The 16,892-nt window shown below is 33.4% G+C and overlaps 1 protein-coding gene across 4 annotated transcripts in view; it reads left to right on the plus strand.

Moving 5' to 3' along the window:
- The window catches only part of BCAS3 (BCAS3 microtubule associated cell migration factor), a 574,807-nt gene that overhangs the window by 153,504 nt on the left and 404,411 nt on the right, over nt 1–16,892 (plus strand). For all 4 annotated transcript variants that reach the window (XM_082859916.1, XM_082859918.1, XM_082859917.1 and 1 more), the window contains one exon: nt 7,531–7,701. In XM_082859916.1, coding sequence (XP_082716042.1) covers nt 7,531–7,701 — 171 coding nt within the window. The remainder of the gene's footprint in view (nt 1–7,530; nt 7,702–16,892) is intronic.

Here is a 16,892-nt window from a genome sequence, read left to right on the forward strand (position 1 = left end):
AAAAAGATTTGTAGAAACAGATGTGAGTTTGAGATCTAGGCTTGGATCATCTTAATCCAATTTCACAGATTGAGATTACTTAAATTATTTAAATAAAGGTCACCTGAAATAGCTGTAAGATCCTGATTACTACAGGTTCACTCTTATTTCTATTGTATGTCCCTTTATGTTTCAACCCAAAGCATGCAGGGAAAGTAGACCCCCTTGAACATGACTACCTAGTTCCACAAGTCTATCAAAAGCACTACTCAGTCTCTTAGAAGCCCCCTCTAGAATCATCCTGTGCATTTAGGCCTAAATACCAGCTCACATGTCTGGATTTCCTTGTTCTCTTGGATTTTGACCTAGTAACTTATCACTATTTTGTTCAATATTCAGTAACTTCAAGCAGAATTAAAGAAAAATAAACTCCCCAGTTTTCCTACTTGTTTTCATTGGTAGGATTGATCTGATTTACGTAGTCTGTCATTACTGAAAATAGAAAATAAAATTTCTTCTTATTATTTCTTACCATTTTAATAATTTCTAGGTAATATGATATATTACCATGAGATATATAACATGGAGAATATTTAAAAAGCCATGTAGTATGTGCTCCTTAAGAGAATACTACACTTTCTTTGACAGAGTAATCATTAATATTTTTCTCTCTTTGACGACTGCTTCTCATGTGGCTTCATATAGGTTAACTTTGTTATATAGAAGGATTAATTATTAAATTTTTAATTCTTTTTTATGTCTCACATTACAATTGTAAGTATAAATTATATTAATTATGTATGTGCTTGGATCTCCTTCAAGGAAATAATCTTTTTTGCCCACCCCGGATTTTCAAATAGCACTTAAAATTCATCTTTCCAAATAATTTGGCTTTCCTTATGAAGAATATAATAGTGGAAAATTCTCTGAGGTCGTATTGAAGGAAGAATTTTAATATTGAAATTGTTCAAATTGGATTATTTTGAAACATTTATTAAAACACTCCCAAACTCATTCTACTAGGCCACCATCACCCTGATACCAAAAGCAGAAAAAGATACAACAAAAAAAATTACAGACCAATATCACGGATGAATATAGGTGCAAAAATCCTCAACAAAATACTAGCAAACAGAATCCAACAACACATTAAAAGGATCATACACCATGGTCAAGTGGGATTTATCCCAGGGATGCAAGGATTCTTAAATATATGCAAATCAATCAGTGTGATATACCATATTAATAAATTGAAGAATAAGAGCCATATGATCATCTCAATAGATGCAGAAAAAGCTTTTGACAAAGTTCAACACCTATTTATGATAAAAACTCTCCAGAAAGGGGGCACAGAGGGAACCTACCTCAACATAATAAAGGCCCATATACGACAAACCCACAGCAAACAGCATTCTCAGTGGTGAAAAACTGAAAGCATTTCCTCTAAGATCAGGAACAAGACAAAGATGTCCACTCTTGCCACTGTTATTCAACATAGTTTTAGAAGTCCTAGCCATGGCAATTAGAGAAGAAAAAGAAATAAAAGGACTACAAATTGGAAAAGAAGAAGTAAAACTGTCACTATTTGCAGATGACATGATACTATACATAGAGAATCCTAAAGATGCCACCAGAAAGCTGCTAGAGCTAATCAATGAATTTGGTAAAGTTGCAGGATACAGAATTAATGCACAGAGATCTCTTGCATTCCTATACACTGACAACGAAAGATCAGAAAGAGAAATTAAGGAGACAATCCCATTCACCATTGCAACAAAAAGAATAAAATACCTAGGAATAAACCTACCTAAGGAGGTAAAAGACCTGTACTCAGAAAACTATAAGACACTGGTGAAAGAAATCAAAGATGATACAAACAGGTGGAGAGATATACCATGTTCTTGGATTGGAAGAATCAATATTGTGAAAATGACTGTTCTACCCAAAGCAATCTATGGAGTCAGTGCAATCCCTATCAAATTACCAATGGCATTTTTTACAGAACTAGAACAAAAAATCTTAAAATTTGTAGAGACTCAGAAGACCCTGAATAGCCAAGTAATTTTGAGGGAAAAAAACGGAGCTGGAGGAATCAGACTCCCTGACTTCAGACTATACTATAAAGCCACAGTAAGCAAGACAATATGGTACTGGCATAAAAACATAAATACAGATCGATGGAACAGGATAGAAAGCCCAGAGATAAACCTACACACGTATGGTCACCTTATATTCAGTAAAGGAGGCAAGGATATACAATAGACAAAAGACAGCCTCTTCAATAAGTGGTGCTGGGAAATCTGGACAGCTACATGTAAAAGAATGAAATTAGAACACTTCCTAACACCATACACAAAAATAAACTCCAAATGGATTAAAGACCTAAATGTAAGACCAGACACTATAAAACTCTTAGAGGAAAGCATAGGAAGAACACTCTTTGACATAAATCACAGCAAGATCTTTTTTGATCCACCTCCTTGAGTAATGGAAATAAAAACAAAAATAAACAATGGAAATGGACAAACGGACCTAATGAAACTTAAAAGTTTTTGCGCAGCAAAGGAAACTATAAACAATATGAAAAAACAACCCTCAGAATGTGAGAAAATATTTGCAAATGAATCAGTGGACAAAGGATTAATCTCTAAAATATATAAACAGCTCATGCAGCTCAATATTAAAAAAACAAACAACCCAATCAAAAAATGGGCAGAAGACCTAAATAGACATTTCTCCAAAGAAGACATACACATGGTCAAGAAGCACATGAAAAGCTGCTCAACATCACTAATTATTAGAGAAATGCAAATCAAAACTACAATGAGGTATCACCTCACACCGGTTAGAATGGGCATCATCAGAAAATCTACAAACAACAAATGCTGGCGAGGGTGTGGAGAAAAGGGAACCCTCTTGCACTGTTGGTGGGAATGTAAATTGATACAGCCACTATGGAGAACAGTATGGAGGTTCCTTTAAAAACTAAAAATAGAATTACCATATGACCCAGCAATCCCACTACTGGGCATATACCCAGAGAAAACCATAATTCAAAAAGACACATGCACCCCAATGTACATTGCAGCACTATTTACAGTACCCAGGTCATGGAAGCAACGTAAGTGTCCATCGACAGATGAATAGATAAAGAAGATGTGATACATATATACAATGGAATATTACTCAGCCATAAAAAGGATCGAAATTGGGTCATTTGTAGAGACGTGGATGGATCTAGAGACTGTCATACAGAGTGAAGTCAGAAAGAGGAAAACAAATATATTAATGCATATATGTGGAATCTAGAAAAATGGTACAAATGAACCGGTTTGCAAGGCAGCAATAGAGACACAGATGTAGAGAAAAAACGGATGGACACCACACGGGGATAGTGGGGTGGGGAGGTGGTGGTGTGAATTGGGAGATTGGGATTGACATGTATACACTAATATGTATAACATAGATAACTAATAAGAACCAGCTGTATAAAAAAAGTAAAGTTTAAAAAAATGAAAGAAACACTTTTATTGAAAAAGAAAAAAAGACTGGATGGGGCCACCTACCCTTCACCTGGGCCTGTGCAAGGGTCTGCTCCATGACCTTTTGAATGTGCAGAGAGACCTGTAGCTTTGTTATGCCTGTACATTTTTTCCCAATCATTTTCCCCCACGCTTCCCACACTCCCCACACCTCAGACCGCCCTGCTTCTTTATTCTTTATCACATAAATACCCTGAGCCCCTTGCCTTCAGGGAGGTGCATTTGAGATTTGTTCTCCTGTCTTCTTGCTTGGCTATATTGTGAAGAAAACTTCTCTTTGCTACAAACCTCGATGTCTCAGCTTTTTGGCTTGCTGTGTGTTGGGCAAGATGAACCTGGTTTGGTAACATATGTGTGTGTGTATAATTGTTTATGATTGTCAGTTTATTAGTCTCTCCCACTAGATGGTGAATTCCTTGAGGTCGGGGACTATATTTTGTTCATTTCTGTAAACCCAATATGTAGCAGTCAATAAATGAATTCAATAATGGAATAAATGTAATAATGAATTTGGAAAAAAAAGAATGCTACACTTCTTTTGACAGAGTAATCATTAATATTGTTCTCTCTCTGATAGCTTCTCATGTGGCTTCATATAGGTTAACCACATTGTTATATAGAAGGAATAATTATTAAATTTTTAATTCTCTTTTATGTCTTACATTACAATTGTAAGTATAAATTATGTTAATTGTATATGTGTTTGGATCTCTTTAGAGGAAATAATCTTTTTTTTTTCCTGGATTTTCAAATAGCACTTAAAATTCATCTTTCCAAATAATTTGGCTTTCCTTATAAAGAATATAATAGTGAAAAATTCTCTGAGGTCGTATTGAAGGAAGAAGTTTAATATTGAAATTGTTCAAATTGGATTATTTTGAAATATTTATTAAATCTTGGTCCATATATTCTAGTTACCTTATAACTGTTTTATTTGATTTTTCCTTTTAATGTGTTTTAACCCCAGCGTTGTAAATTGATTTAATAAAAATGCCTCTGTTTTCTCCTGTTATCTGATAACTTCTTAATGACAACTAACAGCTTTTGTGAAAGCAGCACCATTAGTCCTAATGGATAGGGAGGACAACTGATATGGCCTGAGAAAGGTTAAAGATGACTAGTGACCCTTTGGCAAATCTGTCTGCAACAGAACAGAATAAGAACCATGCTCATTTGAATTTTTGGTCACAGTAGATTATCTGACACATTCGTTATAGTCTTATGTTCAGCACTTTACAGTACAGATTAGTTATGTGAATATTCTTGTAATATTCTTCAGATTGTGAGGACACTAGTGCTCGCTGATATGACTCTAACATGGAAACAAATTTCTTCTAGAGGCAAAGGTCTTTACTAATGTAGAAAGCTTCCAGCACCCCTCTCTCACACCCTGCATTAGACCTTATTTTGAAAGTTAATGAGCTATGATAGATAGTACTGTCATGTTACTTACTATACAAAGTAAAGATTTGATGACTGTTAAATTTTGGGTTTAATTTTTTGTCCACTGATAAGAAGACCCAACCAGTAGTCCTAAGTTGTTGTTTTTTTTTTTTAGAAGCATCATTAACTCTTTCTGTAATATTAGCCTTTAACGCCGAAATATACTACTCTTTTTCCCCTCTTTCTGGAGTTTTTTTCCTAGTTCTCTTCTATTAACTTTTCCCTTTATCTTGTGGTTTGCTTTGGTATGTTACTTCCACTTTCTGTGTGCTCCAGTTATTTTAGTTTTATTCCTTTTCATTGGTATAAGAGCATGAAATAATAAGCTCAAGGGCAAACAGGGAGGATAAACAATTAAAGACTTTAAACCTGAAAGGCATTCCTTTGATAAAGGGATAGCTCCGTTTAAGTGGGAGCATCTCCATTAGCATTAATGGAGTAAGTACATCAGCTGAAGCATCTCAGAGGTTAATCAGGCTTCCTGGCCTGCTTTTGACATCAATACACTGTGGCGCCTGGTTTTGTTGGTCCTTCAGAGGCTTTCTTGACAACACTCTAACAGACTTTGTGTAAGTCATTTCTTGTGAATTATTGAAATAAATGTTTGGCTGCTAATTGAGGAGCACTAATGTGTTTTATAATCACTGCAGTTTGAGTTTTTAGCACTAAACAAAACAGTTACAATTGATTTGTGGCTTTTTCTTGGTTTCAGTCAGCTGTAAGTTATATCATTTTGCTTGAATTCAGCAAATGGCTTTGCTGATTATTTTATTTAAGTATTTATTAGGATACACTATTACGGTTTTCATTTCTCCTTCCCAGTATGCATTTGTGTACTGAATTCATGAAGTGTGTGAGATCACAGGTAGTAACAGGAATAGATTACAAGGCAATACTGGATAGTGGTTTGGAGATAGTCCTAGTTTTGAGTTCTGGCTTTGTCGTTGGCTGGCTGTTTGAGCTGCCATTTTCTTTGACTTCTGTAGCCTCAATTTTCTCTTCTTTAAAGAGTAGAGGTGTTTGAGGATATCTATCCAGATCATTTTTGTTAAAGAGCCTTAACCATTTCTGAGTTCATAATCAAGTTTCCATGGAACGTAGCTACAGTAAAATAATACATATATTATGTATGTGTTTTTTTTTTTTTTGTTTTTTTTTTTGCGGTACATGGGCCTCTCACTGTTGTGGCCTCTCCCGTTGCGGAGCACAGGCTCCGGACGCGCAGGCTCAGCGGCCATGGCTCACTGGCCCAGCTGCTCCACGGCATGTGGGATCTTCCCGGACCGGGGCACGAACCCGTGTCCCCTGCATCGGCAGGCGGACTCTCAACCACTGCGCCACCAGGGAAGCTCTGTTTCGTTTTTTTTTTTTAGTTCCATCTGGTTGTTGTTTAAATTACATTTAGGCCTTTATAAACAACTTTTTTTGCCTAGTAGCATTTATAAATTAATATTTGAAATGCTGTATATATAATATACATTTTAAAATTTAGCTGTAGCATATGCCAGAATATAGGTCCATAATTATTTTAAAAAGAGCAAGTCATGGTATTGAAGATTAATTTGAAGTATTTTAATAAAAACTTTTCCTCACAGTATGAGGATATGTGTCTATTGTATCATACATAATTTCTGATATGTCCATGTAATCTAAACAACTTATTTTGGCTCTAATGATTAGATATGTTAATGTGTTTATGAATCACATAATTTTCTCTTTGTTTTCACTTTCTTCCCTTTCGGACAAAAAGAGAAAACCCCGTTACTTAACATGATTGTTAATGGTTATGAGAATAATCAGATGAGATTCACATAAAAGAAAACATGCACATGAGTTAGTTTCATCTCTTTGTTTTCAATGAAATGGAACTAAAATGTAATTCTGAAACGTCTTAAGTTGTCTTTAATTGAAATAATATATTAGGACCATTACATTAAATTGTTTTCTGTTAGCAGAGAGAAAAGAACCTTCTTGGTTAATTTTATATGACATTTCATTCATCTAGTAAAAAGTATCTTAGATGGAGACTGTATTTTCTACATGCCAAATCTTGATGTACAATATTATATAACATCATATTATAGATTTACTTTGGAATCAAAGTTGTTTTCACATATGAATTCTACCAGTATCTCAGTCTTTTTCCTGCTAAAAAGTTGACTCAGTATTAGATTTATACTGTTTAAAAAATAGAACATCACATAGTTGCTACTTCTTAATATTTCACATATTTTAAGTTATATGCATTGAGGAGAGGGGAAAAATAAATATTGTTAATAAAAGTATAATTGTATCCTCATGTGAAACAAACTCTTTAATTATTTACCTATAGCTTTATTCTCACCATGCTGGCTTTGGGGAATCTACTGATTCACTCAATCTAATACCAATTTTCTAACTAAAACTTAAGATCGTATAAAAATCAGACTGAATTTCTGTGACAGTGCACTGCTACATATAAGCTTGTTAGAGAATAAAGAATGTAATGTGAATTAACAAAACATGTATTACTATTTAGAATCCAAATACTGATGTGAAATCATACATTTTACCTTTCATTGTATAGACATTGAAAACTGGCCTGACAATGGTTGGGAAGGTGGTGACTCAGCTGACAGGCACGCTGCCTTCAGGTGTGACAGAAGATGATGTTGCCATCCATAGTAATTCAAGGCGGAGTCCTCTGGTCCCAGGCATCATCACAGTAATCGACACTGAGACAGTTGGAGAGGGCCAGGTAAGAACATGTGATGCATGTAATGTTCATTTTGTGCAGAGGATGGAGTAACTAACAATATCATTTGGGATCAAGATCATACAAAATGTATTTGGAGATGTGTTAATTTGGAATTGTAGAAAATTAAGGTTATCTCAGGTTAGAATTTTGTTTTTTTCAAAAAATGATGAGTAATTATTGTACAACACAGGGAATATAGCCAATATTTTATAAAAACTATAAATGGTGTAGACCCTTTTAAAAAATGATGAGTAACATGTTAAAACCTATTATTTCAGACATTGTTAATGTATCAAACCTGAAGGTAAAATTGAGGTTCTATAGAATTCTCTTGCTATCTCTTCATCAGGACATTTGTTCCATAAATAAATAATTATATATCTCATTTATACTGTTTAGTACTGTTTCTTTTTTTAATGATACTTGTTATAACTTAGACTAATTATGACTAATTATGATGGTAATAAATGACAATAATATTAATAAATTGTATTACAAATTTTATTACAGATACCTCCTTATAAATATGAAAAAATACAAAAAATCTCAAAGAGTGTATTAGAATATATAAATGGTAATAACTTATTATAAGATCTTATATCTTCACATAAAATAGATTTTTACAGCCTATGTTCAGAAATATTTAGGAGTGATTATAAACATGGAGAAATACGTTATGCTTATGTAAGTCTTGCTAGAAAGAAACCAGTTGGGTTTTGTTTTTCTCCCTCATACATTCATAGACAGTATTTTCTTTTGAATCATGGTCATGAATTTTAAAATACATTTCTGAAAGGAAGGTAATTTTCATGGTTTGTGATCCTTGCTATAAATACACAATGTACACCTGATTACTAGAATGAGATAGGAGTAGAGCAAGATTTGGAAATAGAAATTATTTTAATTTTATATAGAATTTATATTTAATTCCATTTTCAGAACATAATTATGTGAGCCATTAAAATATTAACCCTAAATATTGCATGTTCTTTTGAGAAAATCTGCTTCCAGTATATGTGGTTCTACATCTTGATGAAAGATTACATTTGGCTGGTACTCATATACTAATTCCTATAGTAAGATCAAGTGGCATTTCAAAAAAATATGGACTGTGCTACAATTAAAACACCCCCAAAAATCTTTGAATTTCTGGGTTATTGAATCTGGCTATTATATTTTATTTAAAATCTGAATAATATAATTCTCTCCCTTTCCCATCTTAACTTTGTGGTTAATCAGATATGTTACAGACTTGTATTCCTGTTTAAAACTCATTTTAATGAAGTGCTAGCAAACTTTTCAGTTGACTGTAATGACTTTTTTTTTTAAGTTGTGTTAATTAGCTCAAGTTGATAGACACATACAGATGTTCTCTTTTTAAATTGGAATTAAATATATAAACCCTTAGTGTTTTATGAGTGTTAAAGTAAAAAATATTTTCTTTTGTCCTTCGATTCTTAATTAATTCACCTCCAAGGCCACCCACATTTACTAAGTAGTAACAACCCTCCTCAACACTGTCTAGTTTGGTGAGTGGATTGAAATCTGTTAAGCATCTAGCATTTGTTGACAGACTGATTTGTGGTAATTTAAAAGTTGAAAATGTTATCTCTTATTATTTTTGATGAAATAGAGCTATAACTCATTAATTTATGTAACGAGTAAAAAGAAAAATTTAATTTATACGAAAAGCATAGCATTTGGTCTTGTGTTTTCACATGTGGTTTCTTTGAGGTTTTTTTTTCCCCTAGTTCTTTGTTAACTTTTTATAACTTTAAATTGGAATTCTCACATTTGGAATATGGAAGTGAACAGTAGATTGTACAAAAGTTCATTTTTCTGTATAAGTGCATTGTTAACCCTGGAAACAAGTAAAGCTGTTCATTAGGAAATAAGAATCATAGAAATGTTAGCTTTTAAAAGTTAAAAAAGTGAAAGTGTTGCTCAACCTGAAAAGTTTTATCTTTTCTATTATTTGTTGGGAGCATAATCTCTTTTCATTCCTACTTATAACATATTCTGCAATTTTGATTGATTTAAAAATTCTTTTAAAAGACAGGAAATAAATAATAAGTTGCTATGTGCATTTTTAAGGAATTATAAATATTTTTTAAAGCAATAAGATTTCCTCAATATAATACTGTCTTCTTTTATTAATGTGAATCTGTTTTTTGTCAGGAAGACATTTTTGTCTCTAATAAATAGTTCAGTTGAAGTACAAAGCTGTTTTTAGGTTATGCTGGATTGTATGAGAAAGACTGCAGTCGTTAATGTCACGGATTTATCACTTTTAGCCCTTTCCCACTGATGTTTGACCTTAGCTGTAGTGTTTCTTCTTGTCCCTATACATATCAGGAACTAAAGCTGACATTATGTGCACTTTTGCTGTTTAAAGCCATTGAGCCTTTAATAAATATATTTTCATGTTTACAGGGATAGTGTATAAAATTTGATTCACCATCTTTCTGATGCTGAATTGATTAGTTTGATTTGATGGTGACAGGATCACTGTATGGTACCTGCATTAAAGGGGAATGTATTTGCTTGACTTTGTCCATTTTTATCTGTGTTACTTTCATGTTTTATTTAAAAGCATTTCGTGGCTAGGATAAGTTAAGCGATAAAATTTGCCTTTATAAATTTATATAATTTTAGTTTAACAAGGTGGCAAAGTCTCTAATCAAAGAAAAATGCTCCAGAATGATAACATAAACTAGAGCTATTTCTTGCCCTGGTTGCAATTACAAGTGTTATTCATAGTAATTTGATGGTTCCTGTGGTGTTTGTCTATCTTTTTGTTCATATGATAAAGCCTTATCCACCTTGTATCCACCTTGCTTTGCTTTGTTTTAACAAACGCAAGTTGTTGCTACATATACTTGGGGGTTTAGCCTGTTTAGTTAAGTAGTGAGTAAAAATTAAATGTCTCAGGACAACTGTATTGGGATATCGCTGGTATTGATTTGATACTGATATTTTAGGCAAGATGATGATGCAGTGGAGAGAATCTCTACAAAAGTATCTGGTTGTTATATTTGTGAAGTTCATAAAGAGAACATTCGAAGAATCCTATATAGTGGCATGAGGTTTTGGTATTCACCAAGATTAATGAGCCTTTTTGCTGGATGGCTTCTGTATTAGTACCATCAAGTAGAGTACTCAGTGCTAATTGTATTGGAAGGAGAGGTATAGGGTTATAATATATGAAAGGAAAGGGAATCATAAGATTGAGTTAAAATAGAAAAGTGGGCAAAGGACAAAATATTTCAGTGAAAAAATAAAATACTTACAAATGGTGTAAAATCTTTAGACTTGACTTGTTATAAGAGAAAGACAAAACTACCCAAAGATACCACTTGTCACCTATCAGCATGAAAGAAATCAAAAAGCTTGCAGTATACTCTACATTTTTTTAATACTCTTTTAAAAGAATATATTTATTTATTTGGCTGTGCCTGGCATGCGGGATCTTTTTAGTTGTGGCATGTGGGATCTTTTATTAGTTGCGGCATGAAGGATCTTGTTTTAGTTGTGGCACACGGGATCTTTAGTTGCAGCATGTGGGATCTAGTTCCCTGACCAGGGATCAAACCCAGCCCCCCCTGCATTGGGAGCATGGAGTCTTAGCCATTGGATCACCGGGGAAGTCCCTGCTCTACATTTTTAACTTTTAATTTTGAAATAATTGTAGACTCACAGTAAGTTGAAGATAGTTTCCCCAAACTGTGACATCTTATATAACTGTCGTAAAATATCAAAACCAGGATATTGACAATGACGCTTTACTGTTAACTAGGCTACAGACCATATTCAGCTCTCACCATTTGTTTTACTTGCATTCATTTGTGTGTGTATCCAGAATATTGAAAGAACTCCTATAACTGAATAATAAAAAGATAAATAGCCTTATTTTAAAATGAGCAAAGGATTTGAATAGCCATCTTTCCAAATACGATATGCCAGTGGCCAGTAAGCAGAAATGAGAGCCCTGGTACACTGCTGGTGGGAACATAAAATTGTACAGCCGCTTCGGAAAGGAGTTATTACCATTTGACTCAGCAATTTGTCTCTGAAGAGATTTGCTCTTAGGAGATATATTACCAAAAGAAATGAAAATATATTTTCATGTAAAAACTTGTACATGAATGTTCGTAGCAGCATAATTTGTAATAGCCAAAAAATAGGAGCAGCCCAAATGTACATCAACTGATTGATGGATGGTTAAATAAAATGTGGTATATACATACAGTGTAATATTATTTAGCAATAAGAAGAAGTGAAGTAGTGATTCATGCTACAAAATGAATGAACCTTGAAAATCTTACGCTTAGTGGAAGAAGCCAGTCGCAAATGAATACATATTGTATGAATCTATTGATATGAAATGTCCAGAATAGGGAAATCTACATAGAGAGGAAATAGATTGGTTGCCTAGGGCTTGGAGTTTGGAGGGAATTAGGTGGGGAGTGACTGTTAATGGTTATGAAGTTTCTTTTGGGTGATGAAAGTGTTCTAAATTTGATTGTCATAATGGTTGCACAACTCTGTATATATACCATATTTCCTAAAGCAATCTATCAGTTATTTAGCAGACTTAGTTTAACACACTTTCCTGGAGACTGCTCCTATAAGCTTCTTCTCTTTTTCTTGTTTTCCTTACCTAACATTTTTGAAAGTCAAATGGAAGAATGGAAAAGAGAGATGAGAGAAATAATTTATAACCCATGTTTCCCCCGACTTGTGGTAAAATATATATAACATAAAATTTGCCATTCAGCCATTTTTAAGTTTACAATTCAGTGATATTAAGTACATTCACAATGTTGTACAACCATTGCCATTATCCATGTCCAGAACTTTTCATCATCTGTACCCATTAAACAGTAACTCCCCATCCCCCTGTTCTCACACTCCCTGTTGACCACCATTCTAATTTCTGTCTCCAATAGATTGCCCTTCATTAAAAAGACATACAGTATAAACTGTTGAAAAGGATGTGGAGAGATGAAAGCTTATACTCTATTGTTGGACATATGAAAGTATCTATACTTTGGAAAACAGTTTTTCCTATTTCTTAAAAAGTTCAGTATATATTTACCATATGACTGAGCAAATCCACTTCTAGGTATCTCCCCAAGAGAAATAAAAACATGTTTCACAAAAAAGATGTGTGTGGAGATATTCATAACAGCGTTATGCATAATAGCAATCAATTGGAAATAATCCAGATTGCCAAGAATTGTTCGGTGAACCCACATGTTGTGGTCCCTCCATCCAGTGGAATACACATAAGCAATACAAAGAAATGAATGATACCTGAAACAATATGATTGAACAAAAAAATTATATATTTAGAAAGAAATGGAAGATAAATCGCATGGTTCTATTTATTTGAAATATTTTGAAAAATTTTAGAAAAGGCAGATGAGATGAAATATACACTAGGGATTGTCTGGGGCTTGTGGTTGGTGTTCTAAAGTCATCATGAAGAAATTTGGGGGGTGTTGGAAGTATTCTAAATCTAGAATGTGGTAATGGTTATACAACTGTATAAATTTACTAAGCATTATCCACTTATATGGGGTGATTTGTATGTATGAATTTTGTGGTCATTGGGGAATGACTCCCAGCTATGATGAAGTGAAGAGATAAGCAAATCTTTTCCCCAGAAAATAAGTACATTACTGGACAGAATTGTCATACTGAGTGAAGTAAGTCAGAGAAGGAGAAACATCGTATGATATAGCTTATATGTGGAAGCTAAAAAAAAATGATACAGATGAACTTATTTACAAAACAGACACAGACTCGCAGACTTAGAGAATGAACTTATGGTGAACTTATGGTTACCACGGGGGAAGTGTCAGGGGGAGGGATAGTTAGGGAGTTTGGGATTGACCTGTACACACTGCTATATTTAGTATGGATAACCAACAGGACCTACTGTATAGCACAGGGAGCTCTGTTTAATATTATGTAACAACCTAAATGGGAGAAGAATTTGAAAAATAATAGATACATGTATATGTATAACTGAATCACTTTGCTGTACACCTGAAACTAATACAACATTGTTAATCTGCTATATCCAATAGAAAATAAAAAGTTAAAAAAAAAATAGAGTCTCAGAGGCCTTTGGGGCAACATTAAACATGTCAACATATATGTAATTGGAAGATTGTTTTAGGGAATAATGATGTTTCTCAGTTGATAATTCCCATGATAATAATAGCACAAAGGAATGGGGAGGAAATGGAGCTATACTGGAGCAAGGAGCTATAATTTATTGCAATTAAGTGTGGAATTAACATGTAATCTTGTTGTCTATACAGCACCTTATATAGCCTGTACAGTAACCACTTAAGAAATTAATCCAAAGAATTAACAGAAGATAAAAATAGTAAACATTAAAAATAATTGTTTAACACAAAGGAAAAGGATCAGAGCAACAACAAACACCTGAGACATAAAAATAAATGGAAAATGGCAGACCTAAATCCAATTATATGTGTAATTATATTAACTATAAATGGACTCAAGTTAAAAGACAGTGATTGTCAGACCAGAATCACTTTAGATTCAAAGACATAATTGTTTCAAGTAAAAGGATGGAAGAAATGTACCATGCAAACAATAACCATAATAGAATTGGAATGGCTCTATTAATATCTGATAAAAGACTTTAAGTCAAGAAATATTGCCAGAGGAAAGGAGGGACATTTCATAATGATAAGAGAGTCAATGTAATAGCTAGATAAAACAATTAATAATGTGTAAACACCTAACAACATAGTGCAGCAAGCATTAAACAAAATCTGACAGATTGAAAGAAGAAATTCTAGCTGACATTTACAGTTTGAGATTTAAATACTGTGCTTTCAATAATTGATGGAAAAACTATACAGAAAATTTTTAAAGATTCAGAAGACTTGATTAAGCCTGTCAACCAACATGACCTAAATCTTCCCCCAAAACCTACAAACGTAAGATTGTTTTCAAGAACATCTGGAACATTTTCCAAGATAGACCATATGATTGGCCATAAAACAAATCTAAAGAATGGAAATCAATAATAGAATGAAATTATGAAATGAAAGAGTCTCAAGTAAATTAGAAAATATTTTGAATGCAATGAACATAGAAATAGAACATATCAGAAATTATAATTGCAACTATATTATTGAATAATGGGAAAATTACAACTTTAAATGGTTGTAGTAGAAAAGTGGTCCTAAATTAATAATCTTAGCTCTCCATTAAGAGATTTCAAAAACAGCAAATTATAACCAAAGCAAGACAAATGAAGTAAATAATAGAAATATGACCAGCAGTCAACAAAATAACAAACAGTGAAATGATGGGGAAAATCCAAAACTGGTTCTTTGAAAAGATTAACAAAGTTGATAAATCTGATGATATAGCAAATGGGATTGTTTTCTTAATTTCCTTTTTAATTTGGTCTTTGTTAGTGTATAGAAATGAAACTGATTGTGAGTGCTAATTTTATATCCTGTAACTTTGTTGAATTGTGTGTGTGTGTGTGTGTGTGTGTGTGTGTGTGTAATCTGTAAAATCTATTACAGAGGTAATTTTCTTTCTTTTCCAATTTGTATGCCTTGTATTTCTTTCTTTTTCTTTTTCCCCCCCTTTGGTCTGGTTGCTATGGCTAGACCTTATAGTACTATGTTGAATAGTAGTACTGAGAGTTGGCATCCTTGCCTTTTTACTGATCTTAGAGGAAAATCTTTCAGTCTTGCCCATTGTATGTAATATTAGCTTTGGACTCTGCATATGTAACTTTTATTGTATTGAGGTAGTTTCCATGTATTCCTAGTTTGAGTGTTTTTATCATGAAAGTGGTTGAATTTTGTCAAATAATTTTTCTGCATTGATTGAGATGATCAATCAATCATCTTTTGTTCTTCAGTTTGTTAATGTGGTATATTATATTAATTGATTTTTGTATGTTGAACCATCCTTACATTCCAAGTGTAAGTCTCACTTTTCTTGGTGTATGATCCTTTTAATGTGTTGAATTTTGTTTGATCCTGTTTTCTTTTAGATTTTTGCATCATTATTCATCAGGGATATTGATTTGTAGTTTTCTTTTTGTCTTTCTCTTGTTTTGGTCTCAGGACAATGAGGGTCTTATAGATATATGTTATAATCCTTTTTATTTCTGTGACATCAGTTTTAATGGCTCTTGTTTCATTTCTAATTTTATTTTTATTTAATTTGAATTTTTGAATTTTATTTATTTTTTATACAGCAGGTTCTTATTAGTTATCCATTTTATATATATTAGTGTATATATGTCAATCCCAATCTCCCAATTCATCGCACACACCCCCGCCACTTTCCCCCCTTGGTGTCCACACGTTCTCTACATCTGTGTCTCTATTTCTGTCCTGCAAACCGGTTCATCTGTACATTTTTCTAGGTTCCACATATATGCATTAATATATGATATTTGTTTTTCTCTTTCTGACTTACTTCACTCTGTATGACAGTCTCTAGATCCATCCACGTCTCTACAAATGACCCAATTTCGTTCCTTTTTATGGCTGAGTAATATTCCATTGTATATATGTACCACATCTTTATCCATTCGTCTGTCGATGGGCATTTAGGTTGCTTCCATGACCTGGCTATTGTAAGCAACGCTGCAGTGAACATTGGGGTGCATGTGTCTTTTTTGAATTATGGTTTTCTCTGGGTATATGCCCAGTAGTGGGATTGCTGTGTCATATGGTAATTCTATTTTTAGTTTTTTAAGGAACCTCCATACTGTTCTCCATAGCTGAATCAATTTACATTCCCACCAACAGTTCAGGAGGGTTCCCTTTTCTCCACACTCTCTCCAGCATTTATTGTTTGTAGATTTTTTGATGATGCCCATTCTGAAGGGGAGGGGATGGAAAAAGATATTCCATGCAAATGGAAATCAAAAGAAAGCTGGAGTAGCAATACTCATATCAGGTAAAATAGACTTTAAAATAAAGAATGTTACAAGAGACAAGGAAGGACACTACATAATGATCAAAGGATCAATCCAAGAAGAAGATATAACAATTATAAATATATATGTGCCCAACATAGGAGCGCCTCAATACATAAGGCAACCGCTAACAGCTCTAAAAGAGGAAACCTACAGTAACACAATAATAGTGGGGGACTTTAAAACCTCACTT

The sequence above is a fragment of the Leucopleurus acutus genome (genome assembly GCF_964270905.1).
Source record: "Leucopleurus acutus genome assembly, chromosome: 19".
Taxonomy (NCBI): domain Eukaryota; kingdom Metazoa; phylum Chordata; class Mammalia; order Artiodactyla; family Delphinidae; genus Leucopleurus; species Leucopleurus acutus.